Source organism: Thunnus maccoyii, chromosome 15 (genome assembly GCF_910596095.1).
Source record: "Thunnus maccoyii chromosome 15, fThuMac1.1, whole genome shotgun sequence".
Classification (NCBI taxonomy): Eukaryota; Metazoa; Chordata; class Actinopteri; order Scombriformes; family Scombridae; genus Thunnus; species Thunnus maccoyii.
Window position 1 is genome coordinate 1,216,165 of NC_056547.1, and position 19,688 is coordinate 1,235,852.

General features: G+C 40.7%; 3 protein-coding genes across 7 annotated transcripts in view; all 3 read right to left on the minus strand.

Annotated features, from left to right (window-relative positions):
• The window catches only part of LOC121913138 (gastrula zinc finger protein XlCGF57.1-like), a 72,661-nt gene extending 61,125 nt beyond the window's left edge, over positions 1-11,536 (minus strand). The window contains exons 1-2 of one of the 2 annotated variants that reach the window (XM_042435816.1): positions 11,240-11,536; positions 7,330-10,085 (exon numbers count right to left, since the gene is read on the minus strand). In XM_042435816.1, the coding sequence (XP_042291750.1) occupies positions 8,713-10,085; positions 11,240-11,414 (1,548 nt within the window). In that variant the 5' untranslated portion in view covers positions 11,415-11,536 and the 3' untranslated portion in view covers positions 7,330-8,712. Of the gene's footprint in view, positions 1-7,329; positions 10,086-11,239 lie in introns of those variants that run through there. The other variant, XM_042435814.1, reaches the window with a different exon arrangement.
• On the minus strand, positions 875-5,435 carry LOC121913158 (zinc finger protein 436-like). Of its 2 annotated transcripts, none has more exons than XM_042435839.1 (2): positions 4,936-5,435; positions 875-3,786 (listed from the first exon to the last, which is right to left on the minus strand). In XM_042435839.1, the coding sequence occupies exons 1-2, from the start codon at positions 5,126-5,128 to the stop codon at positions 2,318-2,320; spliced, it is 1,662 nt and encodes a 553-aa protein (XP_042291773.1). In that variant the 5' UTR covers positions 5,129-5,435; the 3' UTR covers positions 875-2,317. The 2 variants fall into 2 exon arrangements, with proteins under 2 accessions (XP_042291773.1, XP_042291772.1); XM_042435838.1 differs by having other exon boundaries at positions 875-3,798.
• Positions 11,537-15,861: 4,325 nt separating the features above from the next.
• Positions 15,862-19,477, minus strand: LOC121913195. 3 transcript variants are annotated; one of them, XM_042435896.1, is made up of 4 exons: positions 19,072-19,477; positions 17,030-17,091; positions 16,847-16,930; positions 15,862-16,731 (listed from the first exon to the last, which is right to left on the minus strand). In XM_042435896.1, the coding sequence occupies exons 1-4, from the start codon at positions 19,244-19,246 to the stop codon at positions 16,012-16,014; spliced, it is 1,041 nt and encodes a 346-aa protein (XP_042291830.1). In that variant the 5' UTR covers positions 19,247-19,477; the 3' UTR covers positions 15,862-16,011. The 3 variants fall into 3 exon arrangements, with proteins under 3 accessions (XP_042291830.1, XP_042291831.1, XP_042291832.1); XM_042435897.1 differs by having other exon boundaries at positions 15,862-16,707; positions 19,072-19,469; XM_042435898.1 differs by lacking the exon at positions 17,030-17,091 and having other exon boundaries at positions 19,072-19,189.
• Between the last annotated feature and the right edge of the window lie 211 nt (positions 19,478-19,688).

Genomic DNA, 19,688 nt, shown 5'->3' on the forward strand with positions numbered 1-19,688 from the left:
ATTATACCTTTAGGTCATCTTTTAAAGCACAATTAACACGCTCACGCCTCCACACAACCGTGCCGGAAGTGCCATAACGCTTGATTTGGTGTGAATACGGCCACACTGTACAGCGAACAGTTTGCTTCAGAGCTGTTTTTGTTTGTGCCTGAACACAATGAGAAGGGGTGGACAGTGGGAGACTGCCCCTCCAATCAGAAGTTATAAACAGTAAGGGTATTTTCTGTGCTATTTTTTCATTGGCTGAAAAAAAAAATACCAGGCTTGTAATGGTAGCAGGCTTATATTAGCTAAAGGCTTTTATTTCTAATTCCCTCTGTTTGATTAGTATTGTAGGATCCAGGTATTTGATTTGATGTGGTACTCCTCCCAAACAGCAGGGGGAACATGGTCAAGGCCGGCTGAGCACTGATTTATTTAAAGGTTATGCCAATCATTACAGGTGTGCTGATAGTGAGAGGCAAAAAGTTTTTTGACTGTGCTCATTAATAGAAAGAAAGTTTGACACTGTCTCAAGGCAATAAAGAAAGCATTTATCAATTAAATTGAATAGTCTGCGCAATATTGAGTGCACGTCGGAACAATCATACCATTAGCAGCCAGTAGTGACTTAAAGTTTAGGTCTGGTCACTACAAGTATATTTGCTCATATTTTAGTACAAAGCCTCCTTGTTTTGTGATCTGCCTCTGTTTGCTCTGTTAAATTTAAATCTGTGACTGCATTATGCTGTTACAAACTCAACACTTCCTGTATCCTTTTCAAATTAAAAGCCTATTGCCATAATCCCTTAATTTCCTGACTTTTGTTGTGAAACATTTGCAGGCATACCATATGCAACAACAGCTGGACGGGATTAAAGGACAACAGTTTGTGTCAGTTTGAACCCTGTAAAACATACCGGGTACATTTATTGAAAATATTCTCTTCAGACAAAGTGTATAACAGTAGATTACAGGCTGTCAACATTTTGAAGAGCTGGCTAACAGTACCAGTAATCGCCTTCTGATAGTGTATTCTTAAAAACGTATCATCAATACCATGTAAATCTACACATGCGATCAATTTAACTTATGTGAAGTATCACCAATCACATATCGGAGAAATACGCTACAACATAAAATCAAAACAAATCTGAGATACTCCGGATATAAACATCAATAGTCAGTCCTATTTACAGCAGTCAAATCTCTAATAATGATCAGATTCAACTGCAAGCAAAACCCAAACTCAAAAAGTAAGACACTGCCTAAATATTAACATCATCGCAGCCAACTTTGATAAATATAACAGGTGGTGCAATTACAGGTGGTAAATACCTTTCTCCTTAAAATCACCATCCTCACCATTATCGTTGTTCTCCTGATCACCATCGAGAACAAGCTCATTATTAATCAGCTCCTTTTCATCGTTGCTCCTGTTCATTTTCACAGACAGCCCCACAAAGTCTGAAAGACTTTCTGATCATATCCTTGTCCAGTCTGTCCCGAGTGACGACCACCCAGTTAGAGCTGCTGCTGTTACCACGGTAACCCAATCACTTCACACTCAGGCTTGACATAAAGAAAGATGTGCCGATTGCCGTGCTAAGACAATAAGAGAAATAAGACATAAAGATAGAGGCTATAGAGCGTATTGGTCCAAATATAAAAGTTTTTTTTCTTGAAAATACATCTGAAAAAGTGGGATCATTTTATATTTAGGGTCTAGACAATTATAGGTTCACAACATCAGATCAATCTTTTTGAATGGATAAGTACTGGTGTAAAACTGACTCCTACATGGAATGTTGCATTATAGGTTGTTTACAGCTGTAAAGGCTGTTGCTAGGCTAGTGAGTCTGTTTATAGTGAGTGTGTTAGAGTCAGTTAGCCCTAAAAGTGTGTCATTAGTCCAGTTTAACCTGCAGGAGTTTCTGAAGGCTTGTGTAACATGTGTTTTTCTGCCACTGAGGCAATAAATTCATGACGATTGAAAAAAAGCGTCTTCTGATGTCTCTGCTGCAGAAACAGAATATGTCAAGCTGCCAAACACCACTGTCACAGATGACGAGGAGCTCAAAAAGACAAAACAGACAGTCGTATCCGGGGGCTTGGATATATTTAGTTCAGCCTCCTGGGATCACGGCTGTTGTGATATTGTAGCTGTATTTCAGTTCAACTTTGGTGGCGGCACTGATGCGGCAGCGGTATCCTGCGGAGTCCCACACCAAGAGCTGCAGGGTGAAGGACTGTAGCCAATCTGCAGTGAGAGTAACATTCATCCAGCCGTTCACAGAAGTGGTGATCACTGAGCTGCAGATCTGCTGCTGCATTGCCTTCACTTCATGAACATCTCCTTTGAAGACGATATAAGGCTTGAGTTTGGTGTCCTTGGCAGTGAGGTGGTGCAACTTTGAAGTGAGAGGTTGTGTCGCTGTAGAAACCTTTGTAGCCAACCCCTACTAGCCACAAACATCTTGCCTCCATCACTCACTGAAGGGTAGATCTCCAACGCTTTATTTTTGATCATTTTTCTTGATACTCGGTTATGTTTGGCCTGCATTGTGTAAATCCATTCTGAAAGCCTTCTCTCTAGCTCCAAGCTAACTTTCTTCCTCCCGCCTCCAGCTAGCCGTGCTCTCCTCTTGTCGGCTAACAGCAGCTCATTCTTCTGCTTTTTCCAGTACCTGATTCTTTTCGAATCGATGTCAAAGTGCTTTGCAGCTTTCTCTCCTGAATGTTCCTCCGCATACTGCAAAACTCTCTCTTTGAATTTGACATCAAATTTCCGTCTGAGCGCCATGCTGCAACTAAACGGTTTCTCCCCCGTGTGCGTTCTCATGTGGCTCGTCAGATGGTCCCTGCGGCAAAATGTTCTCCCACATTCAGAGCAGCTAAATGACTCCTTGTCAGTATTACATTGCACATCACTTTCATCGTCATTTTCCAGAGAGTTTACACCTGCCTGAGGTTCACTGATCTCCTTCCAGTCATCACTGTTATCAGCCTCAGCTTCTAAAGCTTTATCATAAGTAACTGGTTTTAAATGACTATCTGGATCCATGTTGCTGGCTGGTTCTGATCCTGTATGAACGTTGTTGTCAGTCATGTCTCTGACGTTACTGCTGGTTGTTTTCTTTCCTGTGTGGATTCTCATGTGTCTGCTAACATCTCTGCTATATCTGAACGTTTTTTTACAAACTGTGCAACTGAACGGTTTTTCTCCCGTGTGAAGTCTCGTGTGACTAATTAAGTTTCCCTTTTCAGAAAATCTTTTGCCACAAAAGGAGCAGCCAAATGGTTTCTCTCCCATGTGCATTCTCATTTGTGCGTTCAGGTGTGGCTTGCGGACACGTCTTTGACCACATTCAGAGTTTAATCGTGATCGAGGTTTCCTGCTCTCTGCCCAATCATCATCGCTGACGTCAGTCTCAGAAGAGTCTGAAGTCTTGTCATCAGTGTCAGGTTGTAAATGTCTATCTGGATGTGAGTTCCTGGCTGGTTCTGATCCTCCACAGTCCTCTCCATCAGCTTCTGTTTTCATCTGTTCAGTTTGTCTTTGATGAAGCTGTGAGGACTGAGGTTTCTCTTCACCATCTTTACTCATCACAGGAACAAGAGTGAGTGTAAACGTAGTGATATCAGCCTCCTCCAGCCCTTGAAGCTGCTCTCCGTCCTGATTGGTCCAGAATTCCTCCTGTTCCTCTTTAATGTGTGGGGGCTCTGGGTCCTTCTGGTCCAGACTGGAGCTCCACTCCTGCTGCTCAGGTGGGACCTCTTCTATACTCTCCAACAGCTGCTGGACGTCTGCAGGACACTCTGGAATACAGACAAAGATATTATGGAAAAACTTTATGTTCAAGCCAAGCTGGATAATTCTGGATCGTTACTCCATGAGCTTCTCTGTAGCAGCAGGTGACTGTTACACCGAATAACCTCTATGTCATTGCCTGGGAAACTCTTGGTAGCATAGCTCCTTTTTAAGGAATAGGGCAGTGCCTAATGTGTATGCGTAGCGAGTGAGTGAGTGGTTGAGTAAGAGAGGGTTGAAAAGGTTAGCAATGAACCGTCAATCTTGGCGGTAAATGTACAGTGCAGACTACAGTGTTTCAGTTAACAAATGCTGCAGCTTCTCAAGACCATTGTTATCGGAAAAATGAAATTACCTTTATTAGTATAACTTGTTTTACATTTATGCGATAACATTATTATTTATCATTGACGGTTGCAGCAATTTTGATGTTAATTAAATGTTAGATTATGTCAAACACATCTAGTCTGATCTAATTATGTCCCTTTGCTGTGTTTAATACTTTGGATTTTGTCTGACAAGTTGTTGAACAGACAGCGACAGACCAGAGTGGTCTGTATTTTAAGTTATTTATCATTCAAGTGACTTGATGTTTACTTTATCTGTTCTTTGACCTAATTACTAATGTAGCCTACTCTGATTTTGCGTTGAACAAAGATTATATCAATGATTAACATGGTTTTATAATACAAAGCCGCATATTTCATAAAATGTTTATGATTAACCGAAAATCTATTGTTAACACGGCCGACTATCAATAAAAGAAAGTGCTTAAAATTTGCATCCCGAGCTGGAATCATTTCACATTTTTGTAAAAAAACAAAAAACAAAAAAAACACGACCAAAACTGAATGAATCGATTGTCAGAACAGTCTCCAATTAATTTCCTGTCAATCGACTAATCCTTGGAGCTCTGAAGTTTAATAACAGCTGATATTACACTGAAATGTACTGTGTACTCTCCTATAAATAGACTATGTTCATTTCAACGTCCTCTAGTAAAGTTCTATTTATCAGCTTTACAGTTGTGCAACATAAAATGACTATACTAAACCTAAAAGTACAAACCCTGCTGCATGCTGTAGTATCGGCTCAGGTTAAACTGAGTGTGATCAGAGTGAGAATAAGATATAAAGAGAACAAACCTGCTCTGTGTAGCTGAAGTTGAGGGTTGAAAGCAGCGTCCAGTAGTTTGCGTTGTCGCTCGTTCTCCTCTTTGGATCGAGAAAGTTCCTCCTCGTACTCTGCTATCGATCTTTCAAACAGCACAAATATCTCTTCAGCAGCCGCAGTTAGTCGCTGCGTCACCGACGCTCTCAGCATTTGGACTTTAGACATTTTAACACAATGACAGAAACTTTTTCTCCGTCAGAAACTCAGTTTGGTCTCCGTCAGACTGTCAGTCTGCTGCTGAGCTCCATCAGTTTATTTACAGCTAACATGCTAAGCTAACTTCAATGTCCTTGTGGGCTACCGGGAGATAAATCAGAGGTGAAATATCGTGAGCAGCACAGACAGGTTTATCCAGACATGATGGTTCATTCAGACACTTTCTGAAGAAGAAATAGAGCAGGACTCTGCTAACACGCAACACTACCTAGACACAATATTGCTAAAGAAAATCACTTCCGGGTTTCGATTCTTCTTCTTTGTGTTTATTGGCGGATCGTGAACCAGCTTTAAAGCTGCAAACCGCCACCTGCTGTATCGATGTGTGTAGAGTCAAGACATTACATCGACTGAATACTGATTGGTCTATAGAAATATGAAGAAAATATAAAGTATTAAGAAAATACAGTTTAAAAGATAAATAAATAAAAATCACACCCTATTTCCCTGCCTGCATTATACAGCCTATCACCCCCTTCTGGTTTCCCTGAAGTGAAGTCTTGACCTGAACTCAGTAATGATTTTAAACTCTATTCCTGTCCTGCCTCATTAGGGATGTTAAAATGAAAGGTTCAAGGTGTGTAGGAATGTGGATGGAGGTGAGATCATTTAGCAAATGGAGGGCAAAGGGGGACACTGAGGCTGAGAATGGTGGACACTCATGAGCTCAGACCAGAATGATTGATTGTATGGGCAGAGCCAGAATGCATGAATATGGTCATTAATGGAGTCTGGGCAGTGAGAACCTTTTTCATGATCGGTGAATCTCATAAGGTGAAGCTGTATTATATTTCAAGAGCATCATAATGTGTTCTACATCTTCCAGAATGTTACACCACTGACAAAGATTTGATTGACTTTTTTTATAATGTGGAGCGAAAACTTGCATGTCTGAACCTTAAAGGTATAATATGTAATTATTCCACATTAAAAAGTCTAAAAACAACTAGACCTATGTTATATATGTTGTTGAGTTGTGTACTTACATTTTCCCAAATGTTTCCAACAATGTTCAAACCCAGAGAAATCTGTAATTTAATCAAAGTAACGGACCGTTTCATTTGGTCGCCTGTCAATGGCGTCATACCTCCTCTACCAAAGAGTAAACACGCACCAGATGCATACGGCGGCGCTGTGTTTGTCCGCTACAATGGCGTCTACCAAAGAGTAACTTACACACATACAAGATAATACATCGGTGTTGTGGTTGTTCCACACAAACTGTTATAAATTGACTTTTATTTAGTTTTAAGCCACATTTTCATGATAAATTTGGGTCGTTTTTAACTATATCTTTTAGCCGGAAGAAGGATTTTAGTCATTGGACGTCTGGATCTTAAGTTATCAGAGAAATAAACTGGACAAACGTTAGCAGCAGCTCAGCTAACAGCCCCTCCAGGAAGTCCGGTGGTCACCGAACATCGTCAGAGAAATATTGATTTTTTAGGTGAAACAGCTTTAATTAATATTTTAACGATTTTAATCTGCGTGTACGTTTGTTCTGGAGAGGAGGAGACCTCTGCAGGTAAAAACATCCTGAATGATGAACTCTGGAGTAATCCTATCCCGGTGAAGCTGGTTATTTAACAACGAAGACAACAACTCCCATGATCCCTTGCTACTTCACACCGTCATCACACTCCGTCTTTTGTTATTGTTTTGATTGAGACGCCTAGCGGCTGAAATTACATATTGTGCGTTTAAAGGTTCAGAAATAAACAAAATACCTTGATGACTTAAAAAATAGTTTCTTACTTTTGTATACAACATGTTGATTGTTCCATAAGATGCGTGTAAAGTGGGAACGTGTTATATGGTGTAAGATGTCATGTATTGTGATTTATATCTTATAAACATATTGACACCTTTTAGCAGTCACAGTATTTAGATCAGTTCTTCTTCTTTAATGTTACTTAAGATCTGAAAGCTCTTTTCATGGACATGGACCTATTTTTGTGCAACAAGCTGATTATTGAAACTAATATAATTGACAATTATTGATAAATTAACATAAAGGTGAATATCTCTAATTATAGTAAATTACTAATAAAGTCATTTGTAATAATCAGACCAACACAGCAAAAAGATTATCAGATCAGATCATTAAGGCTCACTAGCACTTTATTTTCTGTTACTGATACACAATACTATTCACTTTACTCAATTAATTTTATTTCAAGATCATAGTTCATAACAAAAAACATGACAGATCATAGAAGCCAACAGTATAAAACTGTTTCCAAAATTTAAAAAAAAAAAACCAGCATCTATATTACACACAACTGTAATCATCACTGTCACTATCAACTCCTGATATGAAAACCTTTATATATGGATGAATTCATTCATATACTTGAACATTAAAATACTGAACAAATTATTAAACACATTATTTTAACCACCATGACTACATACATCTCCTTATTACTGCTTTCAGTTAAAAGTAATTTCTTCCTGTTTCTCGTCTGTATTTAGAAACAGTCAAGTCAGTTTGACTTGTTTCCTTTAACATTATTGTTGACCAATTTGTGTTGGTGGTCATTTCAATTTCCTTGAGCACTTACTGCTAATAATACCACAAACACACAGCACTATTAATAGTGAAACTCAGTCTATTGAAAACATTAAAGGTAGTGATTTTAATCCAACACACTTTTTGTCAAATGCAGCGAGTATCTTCTCACAGTCCGCTAGCTGTCCGTTCTGTTTGAGTGTGTTCATACACAGCCCCGGCTCCGTAAAGGTGAAACAAAAAAGTGTCTCAGAGCGAGCCATACGACACCGCTCTGGCCACCCAGCAGGGGGCGTTGGTGCTCGTGCACAGGTCAAAGGGAGTTCATCAGAGCAGCTGTCTGTGTGAGGACATGACGAACCAGAAAGACAAAAGATTGTGGCAAAGTTCACATAGAAAGTGTTTTCTCCCGGAGCAGACACACTTCCATTTTATTAAACGTATCAATCCACCAGACAGTCCCCATGTTTATTAATGCTCTGAGTCTGTTTCTGTCATGTCAAGTGAAACATTATCCGCTGTTTAAAGTCACACAAATATCCCACTGCATGTGTTTTATTATCTGTATCAATGAATCAATAAATACAAAACACTGTGGATTTCCCCATGAAGTCAACATGCAAACTATTTTGGTTCAGTAAATGTCTGCTGTCAGTCTCTCCGGGAGCTGCAGCTGACGGACGGCTGCTTCTCTGGACATGAGACGCTGAGCGCGGGTCGAATGAGAACTGGGGAGGCCACAGAGAGGCGGAAAGTGTGGAAGGACAATTTTTCTGCTTGTGATAAAGCGTGAGAGGAACAGAAGTGACTCTACAGCTGACACATCACTCTGGATTCCTCCACAGTCCTCTCCATCAGCTTCTGTTTCCATCTGGACTCATCAACACACTTTTGAACTGTGTAGACCGACTGAATCTCAGGTAACAAACACTGCAATAAAACAGTTTCTCCCCTTTGTGGACAGCCAGGTAGCTTGACAGATGTACCTTTTGTATAAATCCTTTTAGCACAAACTGAGCAGCTAAATGGTTTCTCTTGAATGGATTCTCATGTGTCTCTTCAGATTTGCCTTTTTGTTAAATCTAAAAGAACAAAAGGAGCAGCTAAATGGCTTCTCTCCTGTGTGGATTCTCATGTGTCTCTGCAGATATCTTTTGAAGCCAAATTGTTTACCACATTCAGTGCAACTAAACGTCTCCTCTCCTGTGTGGATTCTCATGTGTAGCTGCAACGTCACCTCCTGGTTGAACCTTTCACCACAAACTGAGCAACTAAAGGGTTTAGTGTGAGTTTTCAGGTGGTAGCGCAGACCTGACTGAGTAAAAGATTTACCACAAAGTGAGCAACTAAAGGGTTTCTTTCCTGTGTGAATTATCATATGTCTCCTGAGAGAGCCCTCGCATGAAAACCTTCTACCACAAACTGAGCAACTGAAAGGTTTCTCTCCTGTGTGAATTCTTCGGTGTATGATCAGGTTTCCCTTATGGCTAAATTTTTTACCACACTCGGAGCAGCTGAATGATTTCTTGCTAGTATTACAACTAATATGAGACTTTAAACCTGACTGAGGTTCACTGGTCTCCTTCCATTCATCACTGTCTTCAGTATCGGTCGCAGAAGAGTTTAAAGTCTTGTCATCAGTATCAGGTTGTAAATGTTTGTCTGGATGTGAGTTCCTGGCTGAGTCCTCTCCATCAGCTTCTGTTTTTATCTGTTCAGTTGAGCTGCTGGCTGGAGGCTGAGCTTCTCTGTTCTCCTCAGTTTGGCTTTGATGAGTCCGTGAGGCCTTTCGAACACATTTGTGGTTTTTGACCTGTGAACGCCAGGTGAATCTTTTGTGACAAAGACGACAGCTGAATCGTTTCTCCACCGAGTGGACAGCCATGTGTTGTGTCACATGTCCCTTATGTGTAAATTCTTTTCCACATAACAAGCAACTGAACGGTTTCTCTCCTGTGTGAGTTCTCATGTGTCTCTCCAGTAGGTAACTGTAGTGATATGATTTACCGCACTCAGAGCAACCAAAGACACGAAACATATTTTTCCCAGCATTGTGTCTATTTCCTTGAAGGACCAAATTCCTGGCCGGTTCTGATCCTCCACAGTCCTCTCCATCAGCTTCTGTTTCCATCTGTTCAGTTTGTCTTTGATGAAGCTGTGAGGACTGAGGTTTCTCTTCATCATCTTCAGTCTTCACAGGGACAGGAGTGAATGTGAACTTGGTGATATCAGCCACTTCCAGTCCTTGAAGCTGCTCTCCCTCCTGATTGGTCCAGAGTTCCTCCTGTTCCTCTTTAATATGTGGGGGCTCTGGGTCCTCCTGGTCCAGACTGGAGCTCCTCTCCTGCTGCTCTTCTTCACCAACAATCACTTTTCGCACATCTAAAGGTAAAGCTGAAACACAGACAGACAGCTATTAATGTAAACACATGAACTTTTGTTCAATCAACGTGATAACCATATTTTATGTTAAAGTTACTCTGTGGAGTTTCCAAACACTGGTAGCGCTATAGGGTGATATTTTTATGCATAGATGAATTTAAATCAAGTAGATATTTTCCGAAGTTACAGTCTTCTTTAAACAAGAGTGCTTTTGGAGTTTCCATCAGTGTTCGAAATTAACTTTTTCTTCCACCGGTCAAAGTGGCTGGTGGATTCTATTTTTTTACCAGCCATCATTTTGTAAAAACAAACAAACAAAACACACACACACACACACACACTGCAGCCGTTTTCTGCAGAGATGACTTTCCTTGTATGATGCAGATCACATCATCCTTGTGGCATTTGGAAGCTTCTATCTTTTAAATAACACTAAGCTACGTGTTCTGTACTGGATCAAGCGAAAGGTAGAGAAAAACATTTTATTTCTCTGTATGGTCCTTTCTATAATGTTATCAGACACTTATAATAACAATCTGAGCCTGTCAGTAGCAAAAACAAGCACTTTAAGCGGGCGAATATTGAAGGGGTGCTATTGCCCAAATAGATTACAGGATTACACTGAAGCACTCTCACTCAGTTAAAAAGAAAAATGTAAAATTAGATACAGTAAGTTACAGTATTTTTTTAAAGTGGTTGCTTATGACATGCTCTCTCTCGTATGGGTAAGGTCGCCTGCTTTGTGCTTTTTTTGTTTTGTTTTGTCATTTCTTTTGAGCTTGTGTCCACAGACGTGGAGCCTTGTTTCTCTCGCAGGATCTGGCAACACTGCTGCTACTAAGTTACTTAGGAAACATTGAAGCACTTTAAAAAACGCAGCGATGCAACCTGGTTACTACGTTTTTATACAACCCTGCGTTTTTTAAAATCTTTGTATGAGTCTATCTATACATTGTGTTTTTAGGAAACTCCTGCTTAGTATGCCTTTATTGCCTCTCAATATCTGCAGCTGTTAGTTGTTGGTTCGTATATTTCGGCCTTTAACATGAGCTAACTGCGGCTAACAGCCTGTACGGAGGGTTTAGCTGCTAGCGTTAGCTTAGCACTGACTCCCGGCCACATTAACAGAGTATTAACACGTTTCCAGCAACATAAAGACAACAAACCTGCTTTTCGCAGCTTTTTATCGGGTTTTAAAACCTCGTCCAGCAGCCTGCGGTGTCGGCGGTGGATCTCCTCTTCATACTCGGTTATTGTTTTCTCAAAATGTCCAAATATCTCCTCCACAGCCGCAGTTAGCCGCTGCTGGACGAAAACCTTCAGACCCTGAAGGCTGCACATTTTACACACAGCTCAGAAAATACTAATACTGGCGCTTTTCTGCTGTTATTAGGAGGTGTGTAAACCAAACTCTGTTCCCACTGCAACGCCTGATCAATACAAACGACAACTTCCGTGTCACATTTCAAAATTAAAGTTGATGAGAGACCGGATGGCCCACTCATATCAAAATAAAACATCTTTTGATTTAGGAGAGTCTAAAAAACCCAAACAAATAAATAAATATACTACAAGTCTACAGTGGTGGAAGAAGTACTCAGATCCTTTTCCTGCGGTAAAAGTACCAAAACAGCAATGTAAAAATACTCCATTACAAGTAAAAGTCCTGCATGAAAATTCCACTATAGTAAAGGTACATAAGTATTATGAGCTTGATGTAGTTAAAGTATTGCAGTAAAAGTACATAAGTATTATGAGCTTGATGTAGTTAAAGTATTGCAGTAAAAGTACATAAGTATTATGAGCTTGATGTAGTTAAAGTATTGCAGTAAAAGTAGTGGTTTGGTCCCTCTGACTGATATATTATTATATATGACATCATTAGATTATTAATAGTGAAGCATCAGTGTTAGAGCAGCATGTTACTGTTGTAGCTGCTGGAGGTGGAGCTAGTTTACACTACTTTATATACAGTTAGCTAGTTTAGTCCAGTGGTTCCCAACCTAGGGGTCGGGCCCCTCCAAAGGGTCAGCAGATAAATCTGAGGGGTCGTGAGATGATTAATGGGAGAGGAAAGAAGAAAAAACAAAGTTCTGATACACAAATCTGTTTTCAGTTTTTGGACTTTTTCTCTAATCTTTGTAACTAACTAGTAACTAAAGCTGTTGTAGTTGGGGATCATGTTTCTTCTCAGAACCACATTAATTAACCACATTAAAACATTAATAACCAGTGTTTATCTGATGAGATCTTCCCCTTTCTCTTTTAGTTTTAAACAGAAGATAAGATAACTTTAGGACCAAGACCAATGTGTCGTCACACTGGAGAGACTGAACAGATAATGGGACATTTTTACTTGATAAAAGACCTAAATGATTTGTCGCTTATCAAAATTGTTGGCAATTGAGTCACTGTCAGTCAACTAATTAATTAATCGACTAATCATTTCAGCCAGTGTTTTCCCATCATCATCATCATCCCCATAATAAATACCAAACAGACTGTAATGTCAAACACAAATCAACTCATTTTATATTCTTGTTAACTGTATCATTTCACACTGACCATCAGTTTATCAGGTTTATGTGTTTCACCATTAACATTGCCCTGGGCTGGATATTGTTTCAATGATTTTGATATCGGTGCTGACATGATACCAGAGTTCCAGTTCTAATACAATAAATTAAAGACAACATCTTGGTGTGTCAGTGTTTAATATTGTCTGAACACAAGTCACCTCCTGGTTGAATCTTTCACCACAAACTGAGCAACTAAAGGGTTTCTCTCCTGTGTGAATTATCTTATGTCTCCTAAGAGACCCCTTGCATACAAATCTTTACCACAAACTGAGCAACTAAAGGGTTTCTCTCCTGTGTGAGTTTTCAGGTGTATGATCAGGTTTCCCTTATGGCTAAATTCTTTACCACACTAAGCAGCTAAATGATTTCTTGCCAGTATTACAACTCTTATGAAACTTTAAACCTGACCGAGAATCACTGGTTTCCTTCCATTCACCACTGTCTTTGGTCTCAGTCTCAGAAGAGTTTGAAGTCTTGTCATTAGTATCAGGTTGTAAATGTCTGTCTGGATGTGAGTTTCTGGCTGGTTCTGGTCCTCCACAGTCCTCTCGGTCAACCTCTGTTTTCATCTGTTCAGTTGAGCGGCTGGCTCTCTGTTCTCCTCAGTTTGGTTTTGATGAAGCTATGAGGACTGACCACCACACTTTGGTGGTTTTTGAGTTGACTCAGCCAAACACTGAAGCTGAATCTTTTGTCCCCTGTGTAGACTTCCCTGTGATCTGTCAGTTGTACCTTTTGTATAAATCTTATACCACAAACTGAGCAACTAAAGGGTTTCTCTCCTGTTTGAATTATTATGTGTCTCCTAAGAGACCCCTTGTGTACAAAACTTTTACCACAAACTGAGCAACTAAAGGGTTTCTCTCCTGTGTGAGTTTTTAGGTGGTACTCCAGACCTGACTAAGTAAACGATTTACCGTACATGAAGCAGCTGAAAGGTTTCTCTCCAGTGTGCCTCTTCAGATGTCTCCTGCTATCAAATTGTTTACTACATTCAGAGCAGCTAGTATTGCCAGTATTACATCTCATAGGGACAACTTTACTGAGGCTCCCTGATCTCCTTTCAATCATCATAACTTATTTGAAAAGTCTGAAGTCTTGTTATCAGTATGTGGTTGTAAATGTCTATCCAGATGAGTTCCTGGCTGGTTCTGGTCCTCCACAGTCCTCTCCATCAGCTTCTGTTTCCATCTGATCAGTTCGTCTTTGATGAAGCTGTGAGGACTGAGGTTCCCCGGTCTTCTTCCAATCATCAACATTGACTTCAGTCTTTGGTTCACAAGAGTTTGAAGTCTTGTCATCAGTATCTGGTTGTAAATGTCCATCTGGATGTGAGTTCCTGGCTGGTTCTGATCCTTCACAGTCCTCTCCAGCAGTTTGTGTTTCTTTCTGTTGAATTTGTCTTTGATGAAGCTGTGAGGACATCATCTTCACTCTTCACAGGGACAGGAGTGAATGTGAACTTGGTGATATTAGCCTCCTCCAGTCCTTGAAGCTGCTCTCCCTCCTGACTGGTCCAGAGTTCCTCCTGTTCCTCTTTAATGTGTGGGGGCTCTGGGTCCTCCTGGTCCAGGCTGGAGCTCCACTCCTGCTGCTCAGGGGGAACCTCTTCTTTACTCTCCAACAGCTGCTGGACATCTGCAGGAATCAACAAAAACACAAACATACATTTAGGGAAACCATGAGTTTATGTTTAAGCCATGTTTGACACGGCAACATTGGATTTTTACATGATCTATGTCATGAAGTGCCTTCATTTGTCAGATAGTATTATTTCCATGAGGAGTTTCTTACCTGAATTTCTATTAATCGTAATCTATTATGACCTTATATCTGCTAAGACATACTAAATATGTCCAAATTTAATCAGAAGTTGCTTTGCTGACCCAGCCACCACTCAAAATGCTACCCTACCACCCTTTTTGCTGACACTGAAGTGATGTACTGCAGATGGAGTAATGATACAGAGAAGAGTTGCTGTTACTTCTCAAATAGAGGAGGGTGAAAACAATAGATTCACATAAGAATCATGATTCTTAACTTCTACAATTCTGAATTGATTCACAAATGTCAAGATGATTTTCTAAATGTTACTAAGCCCGTACCGGAGGTCCAGTGGTCACCGTACATCGTCGGAGAAACACTGATTCTTTAGGTGAAACAGCTTTATTCAGTATTTTTACCTGTAATCTCCGGGTCCGTTTGTTCTGGAGAGGAGGAGACCTCTGCGGGTAAAAACATCCTGAACGAGTAACACTGGAGTAATCCTATCCCGGTGAAGCTGGTTATTTAACGACGAAGACAACAACTCCCATGATCCCTTGCTACTTCACACCGTCATCACACTCCGTCTTTTGTTATTGTTTTAATTGAGACCCCTAGCGGCTGAAATTACATATTGTGCGTTTAACGTGGAGCGACACGGGGAGGCAACCCTGTCTCATAAAAATTTCACTCCCACACAACTATTTTAATTAATGGATTAATTTATAATTCCCGTGTATCTTTTATCTCCACTGAGTTGAACAGAGAGATTTCCGCACACCAAATAGCTCCGTTTAAAGGACTTTTATTTTCTGCTTCTTCAGCAATAACTCTCATGTATCTCACTTCATGTTATGGTCACATGGTTTCGTAATTAATGTTAAATTACAGCGTTTGCACTACAGTGTGTTTCATGGATAAAACATGAGACGCTACTTTTAAAAGAGAAAGTTGGAAAAGAGGCTGTGATGAGCCCTGTAAACCCAACGTGTCCTTCATAAAAATCATCATCAAGTTCTGCACACAAGCTTCTTCACTGTTGAAATACTGTATCATTGATGCAGATTGATCATGAAACCATATAAAGTTGGGCAAGACAATGGATTGATTTGTCATCTGTACAACTTTAGTAGTGCTAATATTGACTGTAGAAACACTGTGATAGCAAACGATGCTCTATGAACCAAATGTGTCCACATCTTTATTCTTGAAAACTTGAAAACAAGCAGCTGCAGCCTACTTTTGATGATCATCCTTTTCTATGTTGTTTATCCAAATAAAATACTGTTGCACATCAATCAATACTGACTCAGTGTGTTTCTGTGGAAAATAAATGCTTATGTCTCAACTATGCATCAAGAACTTAATTTGTTTGGTTATATATCGTTTATCAAGATTTATTGAAAGTGACAGTATAGTATATAAAAGTAAAGTCAAGAAGGTACTTCACAGAAAAAGTGTTTATTATAAAAAGGTACAGTGTATAAAAAAATCCATTTACAAATTCAGTCACTGAAAAGATTGCAGGACTAGAGGTATAATTCTTGCAAACAAAGGACATGTCTGAGAGTATGTTTATGTGGGTGCATCTTGGTCTAATGAATGAGTCCCAAGGCAAACTGACGTGGTGTTCGCAGCACCTCGTTGATGCGGTTGATCAGCATTTTCTCATCTCTTCCTGACATTGGGGAAAATTTCTGACGCATAGTGTTGACGAGAAACTCCTTCAGGTTTCCGGGGAGCTCCCACTTTCCTCTGGATCCGTCCCAGTTTGTTGTGACACACCAAGCCCGGTATTTCTCTTCTGGTGTGACGAATCTGAACAGCAAGCAGCCGTAGCGATCCGCGCGGCCCTGGCTCATTCGGAGGAGAGTCGTGTGGTCCTCCGGTTTCACCTCACGTATTTTAATGTCCGGATGCTGCCGACAAAGTCGATGAAAATGACTGCTGTCGGCCGGGATGATGGAGAAGCCCGAAGGAGAACAGGAAGCCGAAGACGTCGATGTTGGTTTTGAGGAGAGTCTGGGGCTTGATAGCGGTTTCTCCGGCGAATTAACGGAGACATCTTGCTGCATTGTCTGCACGTCCAGAGCTGCCCGCAGTTCACTGATCTGTTTTTCCAGTTCTTCCTTCTGTCTCTGACTCTCCTCTCTCAAGGCTGTCATCTCCTCTCGCAAGTCTGTCATCTCAACCTTCAACGCCTCCGCTCGGCCTTTCTCTGCGTCAAGTTCCCTCGTTCTGCGCGTAAGCAGCACAGACAGACTCTCCCCTGCGTCGCGGTCCACGAGGTGCTGGAAAGATTTCTCAACATTAGTCTGTAATTTTAGTAGATATAAGTCATCAGCCCACAGTGCCAATGTTCCTCTACTCAAAAGGGAACTGAATGAAATACAGAAGCAGAAATAATTTTTGAACATTATGGTGTCTTACCGCTTTTTTGGCCACAAAACGCTTGGCTGGTATCGTGCTGTCTGACTGCGGCCCCGCAGTCCGTTTACCAGCAGTAGTGCTACTCTGTAAATACAGATACAAAGAGATTAGAGCCCATGTATGAATGTATGTATGTCAAATAGATATATTAATAGATTGCAAGGCATACTGTAAGCTGCTAACCGCTTTATCTGCCATCGCCACACGCCTGGCTGGAGGTGCGTTTTCATGCGCAACAACGTGCACTGGAAAAACAGATTACACTCAAACAGATTAAACTCAAGTGTATCACTCCTCATTCCTCACCCACCCACTCTCTTTGGGACTTAAACGCACAACAGCCGCTAGGGGTCTCAATCAAAACAATAACAAAAGACGGAGTGTGATGGGGTGTGAAGTAGCAAGGGATCATGGGAGTTGTTGTCTTCGTCGTTAAATAACCAGCTTCACTGGGATAGGATTACTCCAGTGTTCATCATTCAGGATGTTTTTACCCGCAGAGGTCTCCTCCTCTCCAGAACAAACGGACCCGGAGATTACAGGTAAAAACACTGAATGAAGCTGTTTCACCTAAAGAATCAGTGTTTCTCTGACGATGTTTGGCGACCACCGGACGTCCGGTACGGGCTGTTAGCTGAGCTGCTGCTAACGTTTGTCCAGTTTATTTCTCTTTAACTTTAGATCCAGACGTTCGGTCGGTTTCTCCCGGGAGCCGAATTATCTGCAGAGGTCTCCTCCTCTCCAAAAACAAACATACACGCAGATTAAAATCGTTAAAATACTAATTAAAGCTGTTTTACCTAGAAAAGTTAATATTTCTCTGACGATGTTTGGTGACCACCGGACTTCCTGGAGGGGCTGTTAGCCGAGCTGCTGCTAACGTTTGTCCAGTTTATTTCTCTGATAACTTAAGATCCAGACGTCCAATGACGAAATCCTTCTTGCGGCTAAAAGATATAGTTAAAAACCACCCAAATTTATCATAAAAATGTGGCTTAAAACTGAATAAAAGTCCATTTATAACAGTTTGTGTGGAACAACCACAACGCCGATGTATTATCTTGTATGTGTGTAAGTTACTCTTTGCTAGACGCCATTGTAGCGGACAAACACAGCGCCGCCGTATGCATCTTGTGCATGTGTTTATTTTATACCAGATGAAACTAGATTCAAACACTCTGCTGCTAGCTAGCATCTACAGTTCCCCCCCATTTACCACCGTGACAATGCCATGGTAACGCGGTAGGAAGTACGTCAATTGAATGTAGTGACATCTGTAGGATTATGACTGATATTGATAATGGAGGCCCGCTCTCTGTGTGGATCCAACTTCAGCACCGACCCCCACTTTGTTATTCAGGTGGGAAGAAGCAGCGGGTCTGACGGGCGGCGGCGGCGGCTGAGTGGAGTGCAGCCTGCAGAGGAAGGACCGGGACCGTCGGGGTGAAACAATCCGCGGAGGGAAGCACAGCCAGGCGGCGGAGAGGACGGCGAATCAGCCAGTCATATCAGCAGAAATGTTCATTTCGGGCTGATTCCGATGTTTCATTTTAAAGCCTTTATTGACTGATACCGATGATGTGCCGATATTATCGTACAACCCTATATTTTATTTTATTTCCCAGTGATATGAAAACTTTGGGGTTGGTGTTTGGGGTTGGCGTCTGTGTATCTTTTGGGGCGGATTACATTAATAGATTACTCTTGTTGGCTTTTTACTCACAAAGCTTTTTATTGTAGTTACAGTAACATAACGAGTGTAACATTAGCTGTCGTCAACTCAAGTGAAACGTTATCTTCACTTCACCTGGTTTTCTGTCTCTCCTCTGCTCCGATCTGTGTGTGTGCTGATGAAACACAGAGAGCAGAGGAGACAAACTAGCGGGACTATAAATGACAGCAAAAAGCAGTAGAAGCAGGAGCCCAAATGAACAGTTAAACATGTTTTTCTTGCTGTACGGGGGACAAAATCATGGGAGGTAAGTTAAAAAAAGAAGATAGAATTAATGTAGTTTTTTGTTTTTTTCCATATGTTGTCAGGTAAGAAAAGACCCAAAAATGAACACTGTGAGCGGACTACTTGATTATTATAAGCAAATGATCTAAACAGCATTTGTATAGGAATAACTCATGAATGTCCCAAGTTTTTTGATCCATATAAACTGTTGATCAGCTCGTGCTAGCAAATTAATAAACGTGTTTCCATCAGTAGAAAGAAAACAAACCTGCTCTTTGCTGCTTAATGTCATGGTTTAAAACCAAGCCCAGTAGTTTCCGTTTGTGATCGATCTCCTTTTCGATTCCAGATATCGATCTCTCGAAATGTCCAAACAGATCACCGCGAGCCGCATTTATCAGCCGCCGTTTGTATAAATCTTTAAGTTCCTGAAATCTGGACATTTTCCACAGATCGTAGAGTCAAAGAACAGAGAACTCAACTCTGGGGCTTTTTTCTGTTATTTACATTTTTCTAACGTGTTCATCACATCCAAACATGCTCCGTCAAAGTGCCGTAGACCCGGAAACAAAAACACAACTTCCGGCAAATTCTACTGGCCTTCAGAATAAATGCGTGGGGTCTTTCCCCCCCCCCAAATGAATTTAATTTGTAATTTAATTAGAACAGTAAAACATGATGCCTTCATACCTTAACAAAATGTATTCAATTAGAAAATATATGTATAGCCTGAACTAAAAAAAATAAGTAAAAATGTAAATAAATGAATGATGTCAGGGCGAAAACGAACAGAAAGATGTTTTCCCTGATTTTTTTTGAGACAAAGGTGGCAAAGGCTGGAGAACGTGCGTGGTGCAACATACTCAGTGTTGTGCACTTAAGTGA

What these genes read in the sequence shown, in the direction of transcription:
- LOC121913158 (XM_042435838.1), bottom strand. Translation starts at nt 5,128, where the DNA reads ATGTCTAAAGTCCAAATGCTGAGAGCGTCGGTGACGCAGCGACTAACT. An exon ending in ACTTCAGCTACACAGAGCAG is followed by an intron (nt 3,799 to 4,935) that starts GTTTGTTCTCTT and finishes TCTGTATTCCAG; the next exon opens with AGTGTCCTGCAGACGTCCAG.
- LOC121913195 (XM_042435896.1), bottom strand. Translation starts at nt 19,246, where the DNA reads ATGTCCAGATTTCAGGAACTTAAAGATTTATACAAACGGCGGCTGATA. An exon ending in CATTAAGCAGCAAAGAGCAG is followed by an intron (nt 17,092 to 19,071) that starts GTTTGTTTTCTT and finishes CTGTTTTTCCAG; the next exon opens with TGCACGTTGTTGCGCATGAA. An exon ending in GTTTTGTGGCCAAAAAAGCG is followed by an intron (nt 16,732 to 16,846) that starts GTAAGACACCAT and finishes CTAAAATTACAG; the next exon opens with ACTAATGTTGAGAAATCTTT.